This window comes from Lottia gigantea (genome assembly GCF_000327385.1).
Source record: "Lottia gigantea unplaced genomic scaffold LOTGIsca_86, whole genome shotgun sequence".
Lineage (NCBI taxonomy): Eukaryota > Metazoa > Mollusca > Gastropoda > Lottiidae > Lottia > Lottia gigantea.
Window position 1 is genome coordinate 452175 of NW_008710834.1, and position 25220 is coordinate 477394.

The 25220-nt window shown below is 32.2% G+C and overlaps 1 protein-coding gene across 1 annotated transcript; it reads right to left on the reverse strand.

Moving 5' to 3' along the window:
* Positions 1 to 683: 683 nt before the first annotated feature.
* On the reverse strand, positions 684 to 5363 carry LOTGIDRAFT_133667 (hypothetical protein; the record flags this gene model as incomplete). Its single annotated transcript, XM_009067783.1, has 10 exons — positions 684 to 837; positions 1109 to 1334; positions 1735 to 1915; positions 2058 to 2197; positions 2627 to 2774; positions 2943 to 3110; positions 3739 to 3866; positions 4225 to 4353; positions 4668 to 4857; positions 5112 to 5363. The coding sequence occupies 10 exons, from the start codon at positions 5361 to 5363 to the stop codon at positions 684 to 686; spliced, it is 1716 nt and encodes a 571-aa protein (XP_009066031.1).
* Between the last annotated feature and the right edge of the window lie 19857 nt (positions 5364 to 25220).

A 25220-nucleotide genomic window follows, 5' to 3' on the forward strand; every position in this document is an offset into this window, starting at 1 on the left:
GACACATATCTTAAATAAGAACTTTTGACAGAATATCGCCAAAAAATAAATTTCATGTTTTCATTTTATGGAATATATGTAAGGTCAATTTTCTTCTGTGAATCAAAACACAAAATATAGAAATGTTTCTGGGAAATTCTGCCGGGACAACGGCATCAGCCTCCTTTGATTCAAACTGTCGAAGGATCTTTAACGTAGCCAGTTGTAGCACACAGGGCCTCGATGTATTGGCCCATCTAAACGACCTGACGATTTTTCAATGTCAAGGTAAACGGGTTAAAAAAATAGTATAATCTCGACCCATGCCGGGATTGGACTCCGGAGCTAGCGTCTAACTCACTTAGTCACCCGGCTCCCGAATCAAAACATACAGTCGAGGCATAATACAGACGAGAACTTGCACTGTCATATTGTATAGATGTATGTATGTACAGTCTTTTTGTCAAGGGTTATGATTGTCTGAATTTGCTTTCGTATATAAAAATCGAATCACAATCTATATATATATAGAAAGAGTACCTATTAACATCAAGGTATTTTTTTTTATAAAAAATAATATCTTTATTATAAAAGGGTAAAAAATTAGGGCCATTCAATCCCAATGAGCATCAAGATCAGACCCTGAGTACCCACCGATAGGACTGTCTTCCATTCTACTCTTTATAGACAATGCTTGACGTTGGTTATAAATGTACAAGGGGTGTAGGAGGTTTCAATCCCAATATCATGTCAGCAGCTTTTTCACCAATCATGACAGTTGGAGCATGTGTATTACCAGTGGTTATATTGGGTATGATGGAAGCATCCACTACACGTAATCCCTCTATACCTTTCACACTGAAACATATAACAAAATATTCTTGGAAAACATGGTAATTGGCTGGCCCGGCATTGGCCCCCAGTTTCAAATTGCATATCATTGAGTTCTTAAATGCCTGGTCCTCTTGGGCTTCTTAATAATTATGTCGACTCGACCTCTCTGCATAATTCTTAAGAGAAACTCTACATAATTCTTAAGAGAAACTCTACACAATTCTTAAGAGAAACACAAATCCAAATTATATATCAGAGTAAAATATATAATGCAATAAGTTTAAAATATAAATACCGAAGCTGTGGGTCCACAACCGCCGTAGTATCAGTTTTACTGCCCATTTTACATGTTCCTACTGGATGGTAAACTGTGTATGCGAAATGTCTTAGAAAACATTCCCAATAATCGTCGGTATCATATGTATTATCTTTGGTACACATTGGTAAAGGTCGAAGTATCAGTTCAGCTCCAATTTCTTTCCCTGCCTCTGTTTTGGGTATTTTTTGAAGGAATCTTATGCCTGTAATATATTGAGGGTATATTATTGGTTCACGATTTTCCACCTAGCATTGGTCTTTTAACAAGTTTCTATCTATGCAATGTTTTAGTATTTGGTATCTTAATGATTATCAACCGACGAAAGATTTTGAGGAACTCTCCAAAATTCAAGGGTTGTGGGCATCAATCCCAAAGATTGTCTGTCACTTTAGCTTAGTTGTAATAGTTACTAATAAAGCAGTAAACGTTATAAGCGTTGACAATATAACATAGTCCGAAACATCGTCCTCTATTCCATCTCCGAAAGCTATTTGTCAGCAGTTCTGATATAGGATGGAGTAGAACAGAACTGTCCAAATAACTATCAGAGGCTGGAAATAGAGGCATATATTTCGGTATATATATAAGACAGTGTTCCTTACCTCTAATATAAGTCTCCACATCGAGCTTATTTGATAAATAATTGGGATCTATTATTGGATAGTCCATGACATCACTGCTGTTTAAACGAAGGGTTCCTCTACTCTTGGGTCGCGCTAATACAGCCCAAAACGTAAATCCGACTTTATCTTTTTGGGTCATCTGGTTAAAATACTCTGCAAACTATCAAATATAAAAGAAAAAAAAATGAAATTGTGTTCACGTCTTAATTTGCCAGGAAACCAGGAAACTGCTCGTTCAGGTTTCCAACTATCGAGGGATTTTCAACTTTTATTTCTTTTCGAATAAAAATAATAATTTGTACATTGGTTACCTCATTTGTAAAGTTTAATGCAACTTCGTCAACCACAAAATTTGATATATGAAACTGGACATCAGGATAATCTGGTTCACTCGTCTTGGTAGATAGAAAACCAATTCCTTGTAAACATTCACTCAATTTGCCTGAAATAGATGACAGAACATTGGAAAATCCACCTGTTGCATGCAGCAAAAATCGTTGGTAAAAGGTGAATTAGAAAATTCTAAAATGTTACAATGAAAAGTCCGGTCTTGCATCAAACAAGTATAATTGTATTTGCTCTTCCCATAGATTAGCCCTCTTCTTGCCAACATGGTGCAGAAAAGTAGGACGTAAAACTCCATTCATTTCATTTCCCATAGATTAGATTCCATGCATGAGGGAACTTTCACGAGGGCAGCAAAATTTCGAGAAATGCTTCTGTACTCCCACTTTTCAATTTAGTTGAGAAAGTATAGTCGACACAAGCTGCAAGCCATGTTCTCGTAATTTTGACGTATATTTGACGTGGATGTAAGAAAATTGCGTTTGGTATAACGGTAAAGGCAGAATAGAATGTGTTCATTTCTTACCAGTTTTCATGGTAATATATTGTAATAAAGTTAAAACAGATTTCACTTTGTCCATGGTGTTAAATACTTTCTTAGATCTAAATGGTACATACAGACTCATATGGTCGTGAAGATTGTTTCCAACTGGTAAATCTTTAACAAGGTTAATCTATAAAAAAAAGGGAAAATTGTTGGTATAAATTTACATCCTGCTTCCATGTTACCTTGACGACATGACAACAATAATAACGTACAGAATGATCTTTCATATAACACCATATCAACCTAAACGTAAGTCACCATTATCATTGAAGTTATAACTAACAAATAACATTACCCCATGTGTTTTAAGATGATCTTTAGGGCCAATACCGGACAGAAGTAGAATTTTAGGTGAACCAATAGCTCCTGCCGACAATATGACTTCTTTCTTAACATAAACCTCTTTAAGTTCACCATTATGATGAAATTCAACTCCAACTGCTTTATGCTTCCTTAGTATTACCTGCGGGTATACAAAGTTAGGGATTAGAATGTATTAATCAATGAAGTTACTTAACACGATGATTATTCTCTCCGTTGACATTAATTATTAATCAATTAAATTTACTGATTTACATTTGCATTTATTATCGTTCTACGATTGTATTGAGCACTAATTCAACAGCGGAAATATCATTGGAAATCAGGAGAAAGGCTAGGAAAGGAATATGGTAATTTACCATTACCACGTCTTTCATCAAATATCTTGATTATTTTAACTAAATTTAGATTTTTATAGTTTTTTGGATCGAACTATCAGTCGAACCTTGGCTTTGAATTGTAGACAAAAATCCAATACTAAAGTTAAATAAGAATTTAGATCAAAAGGAATACCAAACGTGCCTTATTTTTGCTAGCTTGCTATAACCTTTCTTTGACATTTACATTAGATGCTTCGAATATCACACCCAACCCATATTGATTCAGCGACGCTTGTTACATCACGTCTATTTATAGTAACCACATTAAATATTGACCAAATGGGTGAATTCAATTTTCTTTCACTTCCGAGTGTTTATCTTGATTCGCAATCCATCATATAAGGAGTTTCTCTATAACTTTCAGTAAATATCTAAAAGTGAAAAAAAAACTCTCACCTTTGTAACCAGAGCGTGAGTAAGAACGTGGAGGTTAGGTCTGGTTATAGCAGGCCATAGAAACGCTGCAGCAGTACTGAATCTCTCTCCATTGTTAATAGTTGATTGGACCCTCGAAAAACCTGAAATAAAAATGCACATTAAGTCTAAAACATGTATATATTGTTATGTTTTTATTAAACTTAAAGAACCTCGCTAGACTTCAATGACGCTATGTTCAGAATTAAATCATATGTACAGAACTGTACAGAAAAAACATGTATCAAGATACCGCCCTAAATTAGTCTCTTTTGATGAAGGTGGTCTTTTGGATGAGCATTGGATCAAAATGAGAATCAGATCTTAGTTTAATGTTGTAAACATGTATACAATTATAAAATCGTCTGACAGACGTAGATTATCTCCCAACTTATCTAGTTTAGAAGTCATCTCACACATTAAAAGAATACTGTTATATGTATTTGATTCCTAATAACTTACCTTCTTGGGATTTTCCATTATAATCCGTTTCTGGTAAACCCATTTCTTTTCCTAATCTCAGAACAAACTTGATAAACTCGTCATCTTGCGATTCTGAGACCATTAAAGATCCAGTTGTGTTGTGGTATTCTGAAACACAGAGTTCGGCGTTATAACACAAAATAGATACGCTAGTACTGGAGTTTTAGGCTATCAACTACTTTTCAGCATTTCATAGAGGTACTGGGGATTCTATCAGAAAGATTTAACCAGGACGGGAAATGCCATCTTTCGAGTCATCTGTAACGTGGACAGCTTATCCAAGTTCTAGCTAGCGTCTCGTTCAGCAATAATCAACCTTTCAGATCAAAAGGAAAATGAATTCAAAATTTTAAAGCAAAACAGGGTAAAATAATATAAAACAGAATGTGATACTAGTTTTTGTTGTAGCAGCAGTAAGTTACCTTTATCTACGTGTGATGTATCCGTTTTGTGCTCAGATCTCATAAAGTAAGGTAGAACCTCTGCATAGCTCCAACCCTCACAACCACCCTGTGCCCATCCATTATAATCCTTTCGATTACCACGTACATACACATTGGCGTTGGTTTGACTGCTTCCACCCAAAACTTTTCCAGTAGCCATAGGAAATGCCTGCAATGTTGAAACCATTGTCTACTTACGTTATATCGTTATCACGCACAGTCAAAGGACTGTTTTGTACAAAAATTGCGTGGCCTTCTGCCCTTTTTTTCCGAATATTTGTATCATACGGACACGAGGTTCAAATTCCATTTTCAAATAGGTTACAAAAATTCAACTAGAACTACGTGTGGTACAGATTTGGACTTGGCTAATCGAGTGTCTAAGGTAATAAGGTCACGTGTCAGTGCAGTGTCGGATCCTACCTGGTTTACTATGGATCTCGTAGCGTGCTTCTGTCTCTTCATTGGGTATTTCCAATCATATTGCGTACCAACAAGCATCGGCCATGCCATTGGAACTTTTAACATGTGCCCATCTGATTGCTGATCGTCACCACCAGCTTCTAGAACTAACACTTTAGTGTTAGGATCTGCTGACAGACGGTTAGCCAACACTGCTCCTGCCGATCCCGAGCCAACTGGAGATAAAGTAAAATGATTTAAAACTATTATCATAACCAATAGAAAGAAGTGTAGTTACGTCCAACGATACTGGTGACCGTACAAGGACAAGGTTTAGCAGATTGGCACACTTAGTGGTTAAAATATTGGCAATAACGAAGTCGTTTCCGTTCGATTTTCATTCTATGATCCGTGTGGATTAATTCAACGTAAATAGTATCTCGGAGTATTTTATAAAATCCATACCTATTATGTAATCATAAGTACACTCAACATCTGTCTTCAGATGGGATACCAGAGTTGGTCCAGAAAAATATAGTTGCTGAACAGTAACTGCCACTATAACTATACATATTATTATAGACCATTTCCCACACATCCTGTATAAATATAAAAAAATATCATATACATTCCTCGAAAATCGCATAATCCCTTCAAATATACTTCAAACTAGAAATCTAACTTTCTTTTTCTATATATGTCTTTTCTATTTATTGCGGTGTATCAAGAAATTTAAATTTAAAACGCCGATAATTTTGGATACAGGACATGACTCAAACTAAAAAAACATCCAGTTTCTGAGACTAAGGTACGAATGGCCAAATGGATGGCAAACCTGTTCCTCCAATTAGCGAAATTGACTCAAAGTTCTTGCGGTCTTTGCAATATAAGGATGGAAAAAAGGAAGCCCCCACGATACCAAATTTCTGTATATTCAAACGTTCTTACCTGGAGTTCAACATATAGTACAGTCTGCATGTGACCAAATGATGATGATGATGTGCCTGATTTATACGAGCACCATTTACTGTTAATTATTTTCACCCATTAATGTAAATGGGCGCACCTTCTGTTGCCAGTCTATAATAAAGTGAATAAATTGAATTATTATTATAATTTTAATAATGCCGACCACTAATCACAACAGTAATCATTCTCGTGGAAAACCTATTTGGAAGTATTTACGACTGAAATTATCTGAATTTCAATAGAACCCACCGTACCTAACCGTACTACATAGATAATTCGGAGACTGTGGACATCAGTGGTATGGGGCCCCTCCCCCTCAGAATGCATATGCTGTCCTGCATTTTTTTATGATACACATGTGGACATACGGATACACAGATTGTGTTCCTTAGCCAAGAAATAAAGTTTACTTATAGAGTTATTTCCCTTTAATCGTAAACTTTATAAGTTTAGTTTTCAATAATTGCCCGATGGTCCAGGCTGATTATGGTCGATTATTTTACAGAGGTGATATGCATCAGAGTTATACACCCTACTTTTATTCTCTCATTACGCTACTGCAAACTGTTCCACGTTGTTATATTGGAACAAATTCGTCACACATTCGGTATTATCCGTCGAATAAAATTGGTTTCAGGGAAAGTAACGCGTTAGGAACTACGTGTAAAACTAGAACACAATATCATTATGTCAACCCATGCATCGTCTCCATACTTTTTGTCAAGCTATTTTCCACTTATTTGTTTGGAGTCAGTGGTACATTTTATGTTCTTTCGCACAAAACAATTATCATTGCATTAGACCACACGATACAAAATCAAACATTTCAAAACCAGATATTATTACTTATGAAGGCGCGGTGATCGTCGACAAACATCACAATCGACTGAATCTTATTTGATACACAACATATGAATATTATACATTATGAATTAGCAATTTCTGATCTGCACAATGGTAGTCAAAAGGTGCTCAAACCCAAATATATTTTTTCATTGAAAAGTTACAGAGCTACAAGGCTGATTTTTTCAGGGAATATCCAAATGGACTATCTGTACCTGTCGCAAAAAACAGAACTCAAATATTATACATATTATTATATAAAATATATTCATAGTATTATTATATGAAATATATACATATTATAAAATGTCATATACACTTGTTATTATATTATATAGATATTCTTATATCAAATATATAGATACAATTATATTATATAGATACATATTATTATATTATATAGATACATATTATTATATTATATATATGCATATTATTATATTATATAGATACATATTATTATATTATATAGATACATATTAATATATATGAAATATATACTTATTATTATATTATATAGATACATATTATTATATTATATAGATACATATTAATATATATGAAATATATACTTATTATTATATTATATAGATACATATTAATATATATGAAATATATACTTATTATTATATTATATAGATATATATTATTATATTATATAGATACATATTAATATATATGAAATATATAGATATTATTATATTATATAGATACATATTATTATATTATATAGATACATATTATTATATTATATAGATACATATTAATATGTATGAAATATATACTTATTATTATATTATATAGATACATATTATTATATTATATAGATACATATTATTATATTATATAGATACATATTATTATATTATATAGATATTCTTATATGAAATATATAGATACAATTATATTATATAGATACATATTATTATATTATATAGATACATATTATTATATTATATAGATACATATTAATATGTATGAAATATATACTTATTATTATTTTATATAGATACATATTATTATATTATATAGATACATACTCTTATATGAAATATATACTTATCATTTTATGACATATATAGATATTACGTAAAACTTCATTCGTTTCATTTAATTTCATATATAGATATTATTTTTATATATAGATATTCTTATACGAAAGATATACATATTATTATATGAAATATACATATTATTTTGTGTATAATGATTAAAGATTCTTGTAAGAGTAACTTCCCTTGAAACAAAACATTTATGTTACAGTATCTTAATTAGGTATTTTATTCTGCATGTTCCCCGCAACAAAGTTGCACAAGTGGCATTCACCACCATAAAACAACTGTCCATCAAATCAAATGTATTTGCGATTGAAGTTTTACTTTAAACAATAGCCTTGATTGACATAGGGCCCAACACTACAACGCTTAAATTTTGGGCTCTAAAACGATTTTTTTTAGTTTTCGACATGTAGGTTAGTTATTCGGGCGAATTCCTTACTTAAGAGTCTAGATTATAAATCATTATGTTAAATCCACTGAAAAAGGATCTTGCAACTTTGCTTAGTTGAGAGTGTCTAAGCCGTATATTGACTTCTAGTAATGGTACGTTAGATTTTCCAGAAAACGGAATTGACAGCCCGTAGCTAATGTAAACATCAATTTGGTGGTTGCTTGATTAAAGCTTATTGAACAGTAAAGATAATACGACGACCAAATTTAAGATTGGCGCTTATAATAAAAATCTGTCAACCCAAGCCACGTCTATGAAGCTCTTATCCATTCCAACGGTCAACTTAAATTAACCAGCTTCAACAAATCGAAGATCTGAATGTCAACTTTTGTTCCGCTTTCTGTCACTGATTTCTACAATGCTATACCAAGCTATCAGTCAGTAATATTCTTTGCGACAGAGGTTCTTCGGGTCTTGTTTTCACAACACTATTCCTCATAAAGGTCACCAATGTTGCGAACCCTCTACAACTGAAAACCGTTGTGTACCTTTAAAGAGCTGCCGCCATTTTAATTGTGGTACAGTTTTGGCGTATAAATGGCTCAAAATTTAACCCTTCAGTATGATGTTCAATTATCCAGTTTTATCATCCCTATTTGTCATTTCACCAGTGGTCATTTTCTGACATTTCACTAAGAACATTTCATCAATTAAAAAATGTTTTGCAAGTGAGGTGTCCAGTATGTACTTCAACTTATTCAAATAATTATTAGTCCAAGTATCTTTTAAAGAGGCTGTGGATTTTTGTGGATTTGGTAGGCCAACTGGTCAAGCCTTTCCACCAAAATCAGGAGAATGTAGGCCTAATTCCGAAATAAGAGTTGAACCAAACGTAAAAGGTCAGTCTAATTTCAGGACCGTGATTTATTGTACTCCAATACTAAAGAGTCTTCTTGCAGACGGTAATGACGCGCTCAATTGGTTTGTTTTGATGCCTGCATGAGAAGGGTCAGTAATCTTTGCCCCTTCTTCTTGCCCTTGTCACTCAGGCAAGATGTTAATTTAACGCCTTTTTATTTAGCTTGATAATTAAGCATAATCACAAGACCAGGGATCATTAGCTATTTTGATCAGCAAACTTTTGGAAATTGTGAATCGATGAAAATTCAAGAATTGTTATCATTCCATCTGTATATTTGTTAATAATTGACACCTTGATCTCAGCACTATTTCAGATTCAAAACAGAATATGTTTCAATCGTTTGAAATACTAGAGATAACACAGAATCATCACAATTCTTAATGATCAGGGGAGAAATTCCTGCAAATACATTCAGATATACACTAAGATTTATTTTATTGTAACTAAAGTTTAACTTTGATCTTGGGCTTTATAGTCGTCAAAGAGCAAAATCCAGTTCAAATAAGCCAAAGTTTACATCAAATTCGTGTATAGTGCACACTCATCTGAATCATCCAACGTTGCCGTCTTTATTTTTTTTAATTTAGTGCTGGCAGATAATTCAAAATTTATTCTGAATACAAGCTATCCTTCGCATGGGACGGTCTTTCAGACAATGGCAACGTTCAAATACGCCCACAATATTGCAGCAATGTCGGCGTCTAAAGTGAAAAGCTCTTAACAGAAAAAAAACTATATTATTTTCGCTCTTTTCTTTGATAACAGAGTCGTGAAGTGTTGATAGATTATCTAAAATTTATTCAGAGAAAATCATCACATCATCAAGAAATCTATCTCTTTTCTTCACTAATTATCATTCTTCCCAGCATGTGGTCACTTACTTTAACTACTAACTAATTAACTGATCTCTAATCACCTCATTATCTCCCCTTAATCTTCTAAAAGGAGACGCAAAAGACAGATGGTCATTCGCCATCTTTTCCACAGAGAAATCTCGTCCTGTGTTCTTGAACGCCGAGATATGTCGATATGAAGAAATAATCCTGGGGCTCTTCTTGCTTCTTTCAATTAAAAATGTAGTTTGTTTGCCCCCTTTCTCTTAAAAAAGCTGAGCAGCATTATATCGACGGGAGCCATTCCTCTTTTACTTTCCTTCTCAGCAAAGCATTATCTTATCATTAGACCCACACCACTCCCATGATCAAAGTTACCTTCCCAGCAAAGTATTATCTTGTCAAGCAACAAAACACATATTATGCAAAATTGACAAGCACTTTATTTTCATTCTTCCTTGAAGACAGAAAGGCAGCACTCTATGTAATAAATTACATATCACCTACATTGACAAACGCATTATTTTCAATTCTTCACTCATATGATTCCCAACACCTTCCTTGCAAAGCTAACGAGCTGCTTGTTTGATCGAATAAAATTTCTTTTTACCACGGTTTTCCATGCTCAATTTTTTCAAAAAATCATCCTTCAAATAAATAAAACAACTAGTTCTTTCAAAAGTTTTCAAATTTTCAAATTCTGTGACAGGTGTGAGAGTCACAGCTTGAAGTAATGTTATAAAATAACATTGTATTCAATATAATGTTTTCAAATTATAAAATATAGTGTTAGAAAACGTGGATTCATTGTTATAGTAAACAACTAAATGTTCCGTTTAAAAACATATGTCCCAATTACCCAATCTTACACCAATAAGCCGTTTTACAAACGGCGAAGGGGCGGAATTTTACACTTAACTTATAAAGCTGAAAATTTGAATTGTTTCCAATTAAAATCCGCTATGAAAGAAAAATCTGACTTGACCTCAGCACGTTAGGTTGGCTTACGTTATGACGTTTCATAATCGTGTAGGGCTTCTCGCTCCACGGCACTGTTTCTTCAATGCCGTGTATTGTTCTGGAAGTCTAATTCTTTATACGGGTAGTCTATGTAGTAGTAGGGTGTCCTTGTCTTTCGCTATTCAGCCGCCAACTTAATCCCACTTTTTACTTCCGCCCTCAGGTCACGCTACTCTAATTGCCTCAATTTGGCCAATCGTATTCATTTCAACTTGCACGTGCACTTACGCGCGTGTTTTCGCCTCTTCTTTAAATGCGCCACGTGCTATTCATTGATGCGTCTGTTTATTTCATTTTGACGTCATCGCTGCGGGGATTAAAAATAATGAAGGTGACCACAATGAATATTAAATAATAAGATATTGAGTGAAGTCAAGTTTTCAAATTAAATAATTTAATATAAGCGTTGGCTCCTTCCTATAAATGTAACCACGATTTCAAACATGTTGTATGTCCACCACCCAAACTATCAAACGTTAAATTAGATGGAAAATAAAAAGAGTTTTCTCTGCGGGCCAAATGGGTACATAAATCGAGAAAGTTGCCCATAGTTGTCAATTATTTACAACTGTTTTTATTTTGTAAAAGTATTCGGAACATTGACAAAAACAGAAAGCATGTGCAATAGTTCTACAATATCATGGAACATAAAAAAATTCAAAATTTCTTTTTGGAGAAAATCGAAATTCATTTTCTGAGATTATTATGTGTAAAAAAAAAAACAAATTGTTGATAGTTTCATATCGAATATCATACGAAATACTGCCCTGAAAACAGAGACTTTCTGGAATACACGAACGCCTTCCTACATAGTGACATAACTACATTGTATATACTGCACAATTCTCAAACCCGAAATATGTTGAACAATCCTAAACCAATCAGTTTCTTATCTTTGATAGAAATACTTCCTTTTGAATGAAAACTTATTAGCTGCAACCAACCAATATATTGCTAAACTGTTTTTGATGTCGGGTTTCGTTTGGCAGTTTGGTACAAACTGTTTTGTTGTTTTGTTTTATTATATAGTTAAATATTTTGAAAAATCCAAATTTATTGGCTTTAATATAATATATTATATAACTTTATGTACAATCTACGTTTGAGGAAATATTTGCCTCCGATTTTAACAAGGACGTTTTATTTTTAGCAGATTAATGAGTTTCGAAATTGTTTCATGTCTTGCAGAAGACCAGCTTGAAAAAACACCAACACAACGAGAATTAAACCGTTCTTATTGAATTAAATAATTAAATACATTTCAATGCTATTGAAAATGATATATTTGAATTGCCGAACTGAAAACCAAAACGTGAAATTGTTTGACGGAACGAAGACCAAAAGAGAAAGAAATGATAAGAGTTTTCAGCTTTACTTAATCCCGAAGTTCGGCAAATGATGAATTTTCCTTGGCTGATTAACCACTTAACTCGGCATTAAATCTGCTTAAATTCAACCAGAAATTTGGAAGAATGAAAACCTTGGTAAATTTAATGAAAAGATTATTTTTAAGTTAAAATGCGATATAGGAAATATTTTTTCCTCACATTTCCAGATTTGTAGAAATTTCTTTTTGTGAAAGTTTATGAGGTTGAAAATTGCTTAAAATGTTGGAGATTTGACGGAATTGTGATGTTTTGTTAGTGACATATATAATATATGTTATGATAAATGATTTTCTGCCTGATTTTTGAAGGCACACCTGTTATGATTAAGTTGTGAAAATATATGTCTTTTGTTACCGTAAAAATAAATGTGTTCTGTCATTGCCCTTGTCTTTTTCTACAGATTAAGATTTGGGTCTTGGGCAATTTATCACCGTTGTTCTAAATTTATTTGTATTTGGTACAACAGGAAAATTGATTTGAATAAATGTAAGTCATTGTCATGTTGCACAAAAACAAATATTTTCAAAGAGAAAGGGAGAGGCGATTTTATTTTTATTCAAATAACAAAGCATCTTTACAATTAAAAATTCAAAACTTTTTGCTCTTGAATTTATTTTTATTATTTTTCCAGACTCAAATAAAACTTATTTAAGTTAGTGTTGTTTACATTATGTACTGTTCGCTCCAGTCATTCTTATTTAAAATACATGCAAAATATTCATACAAGAAATTCGTTTCTTGCCTTTTTCGATAAAGGCCTACGTTTTTCTTAAAAACTCAGAGTACGGTACTGCAGGTTTAGCAGTTAAAGAAAGGTTATTCTCCCCCCTCCCCCAAAGAATTCGGTGTCAATGCCCAATGAGAAATATACCATGAACACTTATCATTACTCACGTCTGCAAATACATTCTCCTAAAATACAACCAAATATAGAAATTAAGTTGAAGATTTAAAGTATCATTAGCTGAAATTTAGTCCAAAATATTATTCATTTCTAATTTCATGTCTACAAAATCCATTCCAACTCTGTTAAACTAATAAGCGAATGCTATTTCTGACATTCATTAAGAGCTTTGGAAATTCAAAATTCCATACAATACCACATTTACTCATCTAATTTAGACACTCTTACGTCTCTACAAGTACTCTACCAAATTTTAACATGATGAAAATGTCGCTCGCCTTTCTTCCATCTGAGCGCTTCTACAGCAAATGTGTTTTCTGCATGAGCGTGTTGGAAAGAGACGGGGGTAATCGTAACTTCATCTACTAATTGCAAAATATTTCGATAGAGCTAATAATCGTGAATGTCTGGCACTTTCATCAGAAGACTGACGTTAACTAAAGGTCTGTCTACCGAAAAGTAGTGCAAGTGGAAGCCTTTCTAGAAATCGCTTGCGCGTAAAATATCTTCCATGAGTCTGCCATTTGGAAATTCTTTGTTTCCCAGTCGATTTCCACGTCCAATTTCATGCCGATAACAAGCCACGAACAAAGCGGAGTACTTACATTCTTCCGCCATGCAGTAATAAATAGTTTGGGCGTTAATCAAGCGATGGAATTAAAATTTGGGACATACCTCGGGCTAAAGTTACCCAACTCTCATCTCATTTCAAGCATTAACTAAAATGTTATTTTCGCTTCCATAACTCTGTTAATATTGTACATTAAACCAAAAATTATCCAAGTTTACGTCTGGAGGCTTTGAAAAGCTCCAGATTGCTGTGATTAGTAGCAAGCTTGTCATAGACCAAGAAACTGATGGCGAGCTAAACATTTCACAAAATATATTTGAAATAATGCGGTCACATGTTCTATGATGACGTTGTGAAATCACAGACCTAAGAAGGTTACGTTCATGTATACTAACAAGACTATCTTTCATAAATATATATTAATTGAAGTCGTACAAAGACTGCTAAAAATTGCACCCTGCATCTGGTCATAGAAATTGCTACAAACAAACATAAAGAGAACGTCTTATGCGATTAACCATAAAGAAGAAATCAGGAGAACCGAATCTGGTTAGTATCCTATTTGCAACAGTACCGTTTATTCTCGTACCAATCTAACGCCTAACGCCATACCTCATGCATTTGCACCCTAAGAAATGAGCATTACATCCAAATAGTATTGTTCAATTATCTTCAGATTACAATTCAATGGATTACAGTGTGTGGAACCTAGAACGTTTCCAGTGGGAGATCAACTGTCTTTCAATAACGGGAACTGAAGGCAAAATTAGGCAGAAATTGCGATGAAGATGGTAAACCACATAGACCATTTATTCAATTAAAGGTGTTAGTGAAATTACGATAATTATATTTGATAAGGGATTTTTTAAAAATATTTCGATTTCAAAGTGTTTCATTCTATAAAGAATAATCATATTTTGTGAAAATATGTCTAATATATAATTGCAGACCTTAATTCTGTCCGAACCTTTTTCCAGTCCAATAAGGTGACATTCAAAATTTTGTTTTTTGCTTTAATCTACTATTCCTGCTTCATAGAGTGGAAGAATTTAGTCAGACATATCAAGATAGACATGAACGGAATTTATCCAGCAATACGATAAACCACAAAAAAATGTTGAAAATGGAGTATCATGAATGGCAAAAATAGGTTCATTAATGCAGAAAAATGATTGCATATATACGATATCAACGTAATGAAAAGTTATACGAAGTCGGTTTATCATTCAATCGAAAATTTTTACACGATGACCATAAGCCAATGGAAAGTTAAACGAAGTTGGTGCGTCATTGAGCCTAAGGAAAAAAATTCAAATTCAGCAAGCCGACAAGAGAGATATTTCTGTGTTTTCAATATTGCATGTCTGAAAGTGTATATATGATTGTCAAACATTGGAATAAGAACGGGGCAATTTTAAAAACTGTCTTAGGTTGAATACATCTGACTTGCGAGGTCAATAGGTTGACTTTCTTTATCGTTGGAGATGGTAATTTCCAGGCAATCAGAGAATGATATGAGTTAATTATTGTTTTTCACGGTTTACCCCGACTCTGGCTAATTATGCAATTAAAATGACAATAAAAATTTATTCGCTTTGCTTGATAAAGCGTAAATAAGCTTGCTCACGGCTTCTACCAAGACATTTAATGGTCGCATCATTCGTGTGAAAAATGGATGGCAATGGATTATTTGCCAATTTCACAACGAATTACTCACGTTATCGAATTAAAGGTATATCAACACCGTTTTTGTGTAATATTCGACTATAATATTTGAATTTATCTCAATTTTATGTTTCATTTACCGAATTTCACACCGAAGAAAGCGACGCGAAATAACATTGAAAGAAAAGGACCAAGTTGGTGTAAGAGATAGCGGATGAAAAGTCACGAGAAGATATTCTTTAGACGGCTAATTACTATATGGGAAGTTCAATGTATCTACTTATCAGAGGTAAACATTTAATTTTTGTAAAAGAGTTGCTTCCCTTGAGCCACAATTCATACCTGAGTATCTTATCTATAGGTATACGAGTTCAATATAAGCACTGGCTTTTGATCAAATTGCGCAAGTTATTGTGAAAAATAAGAGATGAGTGCGGTCATTATGTAAAAAAAAATTATTTTCATTTTGATACTCATAGAAAATTATGCAAAATAAAGTAGACTAAATTGAAATAAGAAAATGCGGTAATGTTCAAAAACATGTTATTTGGGTTGCAAATGACGTTGTGAATGATGTAATAAATGACAATTTGCAAATTTGCATAATATTTAAAAACAACTTCAATTGCTGCTTTTCGTTCTTTACTAATTTTATTCATACTTTGTGAAGAGCTAATTACATCATTTCAATTTTTAACCTTATTTGAAAAATCTTCATGTTTTTAAATCTCTTAGAATAAAACATGTGTGTTTATTAATCCGTTTATTTGACGTCATTACTAAGCCAACCCCAGTAAATGACGATAATGCTTGGTAATTATTCATATAAACATGAAAAGTAAGTTTTATGGATTTAAATTTATGTTTTAGTCCAAGATGAAAAAAACCTGTAAATATAATGCATCGATTATCAAATACATGAATTCAATATTTTACTACTCCACAATTCCTTAAAATGCAGACACTAGTTTTATCTTTGCTCGTTACCTCAAAGTGAATTCTTAAAACATTTCTTAGCAGAATATCAGGATGCAAAAGTCGAATTCCATATATTACTTCAAGGTAGGCTAATTTAATCATGGATAAGTTAATGCAGAAGACGTTATTTTATGAATTATGCAAGCGATATGTTGAAATGAAATGAAATGAATGGAGTTTTACGTCTTACTTTTCTGCACCATTTGGGCTAATCAAGACGGGCAACGCCATGCACGGTGCAATGAGGGAAATTTTGCACGGACAGAAGCCATATTTTGAGCAAAATATAAACTCAAACGAAGCGACCAATTTACTATGGCTTTCCGAATCGGTCCGCCGTATTACAAAAAATTCGCGTACGGAAATAATTGCGGAATGTTATATATACATAATCATTTATTAAAAATTAACGAAAATGTACAAAATATGTGTTACGCCTGTTACAGATCAGAAGATTTGGAGTAAATATCGTCGGTTTTATTTTATCAGTGTAATTATTAAAACTGAGTTTAATGATATAACGGTTTATACTGTTCATATAATCATCAAAAACATACTGAAATATAACGAAAACTGTCAACCGATACATTCATTACTACTGATATGACTCAACTGGAATATTTTTGGCTATGATAGTTCAAAATATCAAAGTAAAAACTGAAATTCAAAAAGCTAAAAAAAATCTATAAGAAAGTAATTAATTAGCTCATAAGCGTGTTTGGTTCCAATGTCTTAAAGACCAAATTTTTCGCAATAAATTTAAATTTTTCCATCATAAATCACAAAATATTAAAATTATAACGTCAAATGATAGTTGAACGTTAATTCAGTATTTATTGTTACAAATTAATGACCGTAATTTTAAATTCAGAGAATATTGATAACGGTAGAATGTAACCTCTAACTTTCAGTTCAAACCACTTTTTCAAACCACACAAAGATGCTTAATACTGTATTATTCGCTATTTTGTGTCGCCCGTGAATAGAATACAAATTTAAGAGTCTCTCAAACGGCGATGGCCTTTCACAAAATATACTTGATTCTTGCATAATATTTTGTTGCAAATCTTGTATTTAAATTCTATTCGGTACATTATTTCTATACTCAAAAATTACACTGACCGAATTTTGATATTTTGCCATGTCTTCCACTTAAATCGAAATTTTTAAAATATAAATATATTTAACTTAAGATCAAAGAAGAACAACATGAAAAAAAATAACCGCGTTAGAAGATTTTTCAAAAAAAAAAAATAAAATGTTTCTTTTATGTGCTGGAAATTATAAAAGTAGATTTGTAATGGCATAAATTTTTTTCTGGTTTGATATATTGAAAATTCTTTAATATTGTACATCATACATAAGTAGCCTATAATTGTAATACAACTCTAATTTCAAAATTAAATCGCCAAGCTAAGTGGGAGGGTAGTCTATATACGAAGAACACGTATTCTATAACAATGGAATGGAAAATATTCAAGATGTTGTCCAAATGAGAGAAAAATAAAACATGAATTTCGGCAATTTTTCGTATTATCAAATAGGATAAGATTGAACTTGAGACGGCGGCGAAATGTTGTTGATTACACTTATTAATTCTACTACCAATAAAAAGAATACAACAAATTGCTTAAAAATAGTCGTCATTATTTCATAATTATTGTGTAACATTAACCAACTATGAAGAGCTTTAATAGAATTATTATACGACTGGTCAAATGGTCATCTGAAGTGGACAACTCAATCTACTGGTCATAATTAGGACTTTATGTTACAGTGAGTGGAAAACAAAACATTCAACAAAATAATAGAAGGGAAACTCGAACAAAAAATAGCCAGTGGCAATTGTGAGTTTTTGGACAGTATTATGTCTTATGTCCAGTGTTATTTGGGGACGTGTTTATTTCTTTTTAATCAAAGAAAGAAAACATTAGTTAAGATCTGTTTATAACGAGTTTAAGGTCTCGTTTACAACTAGTAATTCTCTTCTTTATATCATCGTTTTATTTCTTTATAATTTAGATGGCAGAAATAACATCAACGTTTTATGTACGTTTAAGGATAAAGGGTTTATAAGCAGGACTGCGTGCAGTCTGCCGATGTTTATCTCCCGTAAGAAAATAACGACACTTTATTTGGTGAGGTTTTATAGGAATTGATTGTGTAAGAAAAATAACAATTTCTCAATCTTACAACTTTATTACCTTTAATACCCCTGTTTTTATTTTCTTTTAATTTAATAGTTACTCCCCTACTGGTGGGAACCAATTATTATTTTTTAAGGTGACGCAAATGATGTGCAAACCGACCCCCTTCCAATTATTATGATTTTCTATTTCCAATTAATATTACTACATCATCCTTTACTGTAATTAAAAATTGATTTCTTCTATTCTATACCTAATTCATTATTCTCAACAAATCCTTACATAATTATAATTCGTCAACAAAGAAAATATATTTTAAGAAAATAATTAAAAAAATATCAAAAATTCGCGCAGCCCTAATTTTTTGCAATTTACTTGTCTTTGATTACATGCACATTTTACTAGTCCTAGACATTAATAATAAAGTATAAGAATGTAAAATAAAAGAATCGCTCGTTTTTTCCAGTATTCAATGATAACTTATAAAGCTGAGAATAAGCATCCTGTTTCTTCATAAATCATGTATTTATATCTTGTACATTGTATTATCTATATTAATACACAATATTTTCTTTCAAAAGTTAAAAGTTGTATATTATAAGGCCACTGTATTTCTACTTTACATCATTCCAATGTAAGCTTCCTCGAAAAAGCATCTTTTCAAATTAAAACACATTTCGTCAGTAAAAGTTATCATAAATCGGAAATTCTATTTTTTTTCAGTTAAAGAGTTACTGTTCTTCTTTGTTTTTACTATCTTCAATAAATTACTGTTAATAAGCTGAAGACAAGACTAATGGATCAGAAATGATGTTAAATCAGCCAATTCTTACATCGTCCACAGTCTCATCAATCATCTCTACAGCTTGCTTCAGACAGAGAAATAGACGAGCTGTCGCTTACTCATTTTCCTTTAGTCATCTTTCAATTTATTAGTAACTATTGCGTGGAATTCATATCAGATAGCCATCATGATATCAGGTTAGGAATAAAATAAAACTTGGTACAAACACTTATCAACTTCGGCAACGCTCGTAAATTTTCGTAAAATCACTCCCCATCGACATGACTGGCAAACCTTCTGACCTCCTGAACGGCGATATTAATGTTTTCCTTCGACACTTTAACCAATAAATAATACCAAAATGTTGACTAAGGTCTTCAGATCTAAATGGACTTCTTTCTAATCGTCACGTCGATCACTTAGTTCCGGATATAGCTTCAAAATGGTTGCACGTGCGTGTGTGGACTGCACGTGGACACAATTGTATTGGATGAACCGTGGTCTCTGTTTCTTAACACTTCTTAGTTTTTTGTATTACTGCTATCTTCAATTGATAAAAATCATTGAATATTAAGGCGTGAAATATTTTTGTTTATTTCCGCTATGATCAAATGTTCACATTTATAACATTTAGAAACTGAATCCCGGAGTATTCATCGTCATTCCGATTTACCATTTGACGTGTGTATTCGGCAGAGTACCAGACCAATTTCAAAATGTTAAGCAATCTTGACCAGAACATCAAATTAACCTGTTATGAATATAATAAGTCTTATGCAAGTGTAAAAATTTTGTAAGAAGTTGGTCTTATTTAGCCAATAAGCTGTCAATTATAGCATATATGGGCGCAATTCGCAGAAAAACTATAAATCTACAGTGCAAAATAATTATTTCTGTTAAGTGCTGCAATAGTCTAACAAGAAAATGGGAAACTAATGATACTGTGTTGAACTTTTTTAGTACTTAACCCTACTTTGATATCACATTCATTCGTGAATGCATAAGATCAAGTTCAATGCGACAATCGCCCGTTTCTTCATTCGTATTTCCTTAAAGAGAAACAAATCCTTTGATGAAAATGTTTTCCAAATTTAATGGACCATCTCTTCAATATGTTACAAATATCATTTAGTCGAGGTGTTGGCGAAGTAAGGTGAAAGCAATCGAACATGCACTGGGTCACCTTCGTCATATCTAGAACATAATTCGCAATTAGAATAACAATGAAGCGAATTCTTTAGTCACACGCCTAAATCTCGGTACCATTTTTATGACTTTTGTTCACTATAAATGCTTTCAATATTAAATGACTATATCATTTTGCTTAAAGCACCCGGTTGAAGGTTTCGTATTTATATGCCCATTTTTTTTTCCAAAAAAGTTTCGTTATGTTAGCACTAAATTGAAGCTTGATTTGGTTATAGAAATCCTTTAAAAGCTATGATTATTTCAATGAAAGCCCTTGTTCTAACTATGTAATGATTTGGTTTACGTTGTTCGCTAAAGTAGACAGTTTTGGCCAATGGAATTTTTTTTTTAAATAATAAAATTGATTATAAATGTACTGTATATCTCTTCGAATTCTACATTAGCCATGGTCAGCAAATCGTTGAAATTGGCGTGGGTGATTATTAAAATAAATAATGATTTATAATTATTTTAATATAATGATTTACTATTTGTAATAGTGAACTATAAAAGTACCTTTAACGTGTGACCTTTAAAATGTACTACATCGCACCTAAATAATAAAACATGAACTATTTCCAGATAGTACTTAAAATACTAAATGTCCATTGCATAGAGATATAAATTGTTATGTATTCGTTTCTTGAGTTATATTTAGGAATTATCAATTGTGGTGCATAGTACAAGTAACCTGCAGAGCTGAACTTCTCAACCTGGACGTCCACCAGGGAGTATCAGTGGACTTCAGCAAAGACCACATGGGTTACCGGATCGCCTTCCTGGCCAATTTTCTGGTGGTCTTATATTAAATCAGAAGTGTATTTGGATGCCTGTCACTTTCCATTTATTTGGCCGAATTCACGTCTTTTACTTTGCTTATGGTTGCGAAAGACTTTGAAATGCATCTATACGTTGAAAAAAGTACTTAAAGAAGAATCAGAGACATAATCATCAGCGCTGTTCTCTACAATAGCACCTAAGATGTTCATTTAACAAAGTGAGAAATCATAATATACATTAAACAGAAATTAAAATTGTCATCGATGAAATTAATTGCATAATAATGATAATTTTATTTACTCTTTTAATATCGCATCAGATTATTCCATCCATAAATCATATTTCTTAGTCATAAATTCTCCAATCAAATCAATCAAAAAATTAATAAAGCATAGAACAAATCAAACTTGTAATCTTCTACTAGTAAAAAAGACAAACAAATAAATCAAAATTTCATACGACATGGAAACTTGTATCTTCTGTTTCTATTGCGGAATTTTTGGTCAAATTTTGCAAAAATACAAATATTAGCTAACTCAATACCTTTTTGGTGAATCCTAAACTGTAATGTTTTTATTTTTAAATTTAAGTTAAATACTTTTTAAAGGATTTCAAAAATTTGTTTTAGAACGATTTCATGCCAAACTTTTCATATAATGCTATCTTACTTATCTATCTTGGCAAATAACATATTAGAACTCATTTGGTGAAACCACAGATCAGTTCTATGCCAATTTAGGAAAGTCTTATCATTATAATCAAAAATTCACAACCTGTTAACCTCTTATTTCAATATGAAATTAAACTTAGAAAGATAGAGTGGAAGAGACGCTTACGAGTCAATTAAATACAGTACATCAAACGTAATTAATTCCATTGAACTATATGTTAAACAATATTATCAAAATATCTCGCGTAAGGTGACTGCTCGAACAACTGATCTTTTGATAAATTTTTAACATTGTCATCAATACGCGATATTTCATTTGGCTTCATTTGTTATATTTGATGCTATATTAACATTTAATAAGCGTATTCAAATAATTCGAAAGATAAATTACTATAAAGACAATGAACAATGGAACATACATTCAAGATAATTGTTTTCGCCTTGATCTCAGCCAGTTTTGTTCCCAGCACAAGTGCGCTCAATAGGCATAATATACGTCTCATTTCATTTTGAATTTAAGCGGTAATATACGGATTTCGTAATACAATCATTAGGGTATAGCCGTCAAATATTTTCTTAACCAGTCGACAGTGTTCGATTTCAGCATAAGATTTTTGAAAGGAAACTTCAAGGCAGATTCAAGGACTGTTCTAAGTTTTAACCATTAACATACTCCCAAATTAATATCTACAAAGGTAAGTATAAACCATTAAAACACTCCCATACTGATATCTACATAGGTATGTTTAAACCATAAAAACACTCCCATACTCATATCTACATAAGTTAGCTTTATCATCATCATACCCCCAACTGATATCAACATAGATAAGTTTTAGTCATTAACACACTGATATCTACATATCAGAACAGTTCTAGTCATTAACATTCTCCCATACTGATATTACAGAGGTAAGTTTTAGTCATTAACATGCTTCCATACATATCTACAGAGGTAAGTTTTAGTGTTTAACATACTCCCATACATATCTACATAGATAAGTCCCATACATATCTACATAGATAAGTTTTAGTTATTAACATACTCCCATGCATATCTACATAGGTAAGTTTTAGTCATGAACATACTTCCATACATATCTACAGAAGTAAGTTTTAGTCATTAACATGCTTCCATACATATCTACAGAAGTGAGTTTTAGTCATTAACATACTCCCATACATATCTACAGAGGTAAGTTTTAGTCATTAACATACTCCCATGCATATCTACAGAGGTAAGTTATAGTTATTAACATACTCCCATGCATATCTACATAGGTAAGTTTTATTTATTAACATACTCCCATGCATATCTACAGAGGTAAGTTTTAGTTATTAACATACTCCCATGCATATCTACAGAGGTAAGTTTTAGTCATTAACATACTCCCATGCATATCTACAGAGGTAAGTTTCAGTCATTAACATACTCCCATGCATATCTACAGAGGTAAGTTTCAGTCATTAACATACTCCCATACTGAGTATGTATATGGGTAAGTTTTAACCATTAACAATAAGTTGGGAAGTGAAAATTGAATTGTATAGTGTAAGTAGTGTAACAAAAATAGTTGATATGCAGAGAACCTTTGCAGTGTCAATTGATTTATTCTATAGGCATGCTTCAAAATTGATATCAGAGAATTTAAGAATGATATTAGTAAAAATAATGAAATATACTCATAATGCAGGCTTATTCTTATATTAAGATTAAAATTAATTAGTGTCTATTCAGTTGAAAACAACGGCAATATAGGAAGAAACATAGGACGCCGAAATAGATGAAAGAATTCCACGCTATTTAAGTGCCTGTTAACAATTAGAAGAACTGGCGAGAAATTGATAAGGCTTAAATTGATGATTAATAAACCAATTATGATAGCTAGTGACCAAACTACGCCCGATTGGTCAATAACTACGGACTCGTGATGAAGAAACGATGCGACTGGACCTTATTTGGACATCTCGCCTCCGGATAATCTTGGACGGTCCAGTTCGATAATTACTAATTAAACTACATATATATTAATTCGGCCTGGAGGTGGACTTGTAATTTTCTAGATTTGTTTACATTAAAGACTTTCAATAATGTAAATAGAAGATGTAACAATAGTAAAAACACGGACCGATTCTTTAAAAATCTCGTACATAGGTGGCGCCACGCTGTCTCTCCGCGAGATCTCTTCATCGTTTACACCTTCGTTAACAATACCAAACTGATTATTTTAAATTTAGTCAAAAAAATAACAGTACTAATCACTTAATAATATGACTCGATTGTTTATATATGCATTGAACACAGGTAGATACAACGCCGCTTCATATAGGTGTAAATAAGGCCCAAGGGTTCCTCCACGGTTACCTGACGACTCAAGTGGGTCTGCCTTAATTACTAGTCTGATCATCCATCTTAAGATTGTTTGTAAACAAAAAAAGGGTAAAATGTTGACACTTGTTTGTGTGAAATGATCATTAGCCGTGGTAAACAATTAATAATTAATTTTCCACTTAGTTATTTCCACCTTAATCTACGTAATGAAGTTTCACTTGTCATCATTCAAAGTTATTATTGAAACAAAAGATAAAGAGGAAAATATTTTTGATTCGATTTTTTGACACATGATTAACCCCGATTTAATATATAGCATTCATGTCGAAGTTTCTAGAGGAATCTGATTATTTAAACAATCGGTGATAATTTCACATAGATTTATTTCAAATTTTCTTTGCAGAAATTTATAACCTAGTACATAAAAATACAAATACGGAAAAGGAAATGATTTAATTCTTATCAACTGAATAATATTACAAACAAACGCAGGACAATATCACAGAATTAATTATTGCAATTTGTTTTTTCAACGGCAGAACTATTTTGGCAATATTTTGGGAAATATTTTTACGTGATTAAATTTCATCGTTAAAATCTGTACAATGTACCGATACGAATTTCTTTATAATTTTAATATCCTGCATATAGGGAAGCGACGATAACTTTTCATTATAATAATAAAAA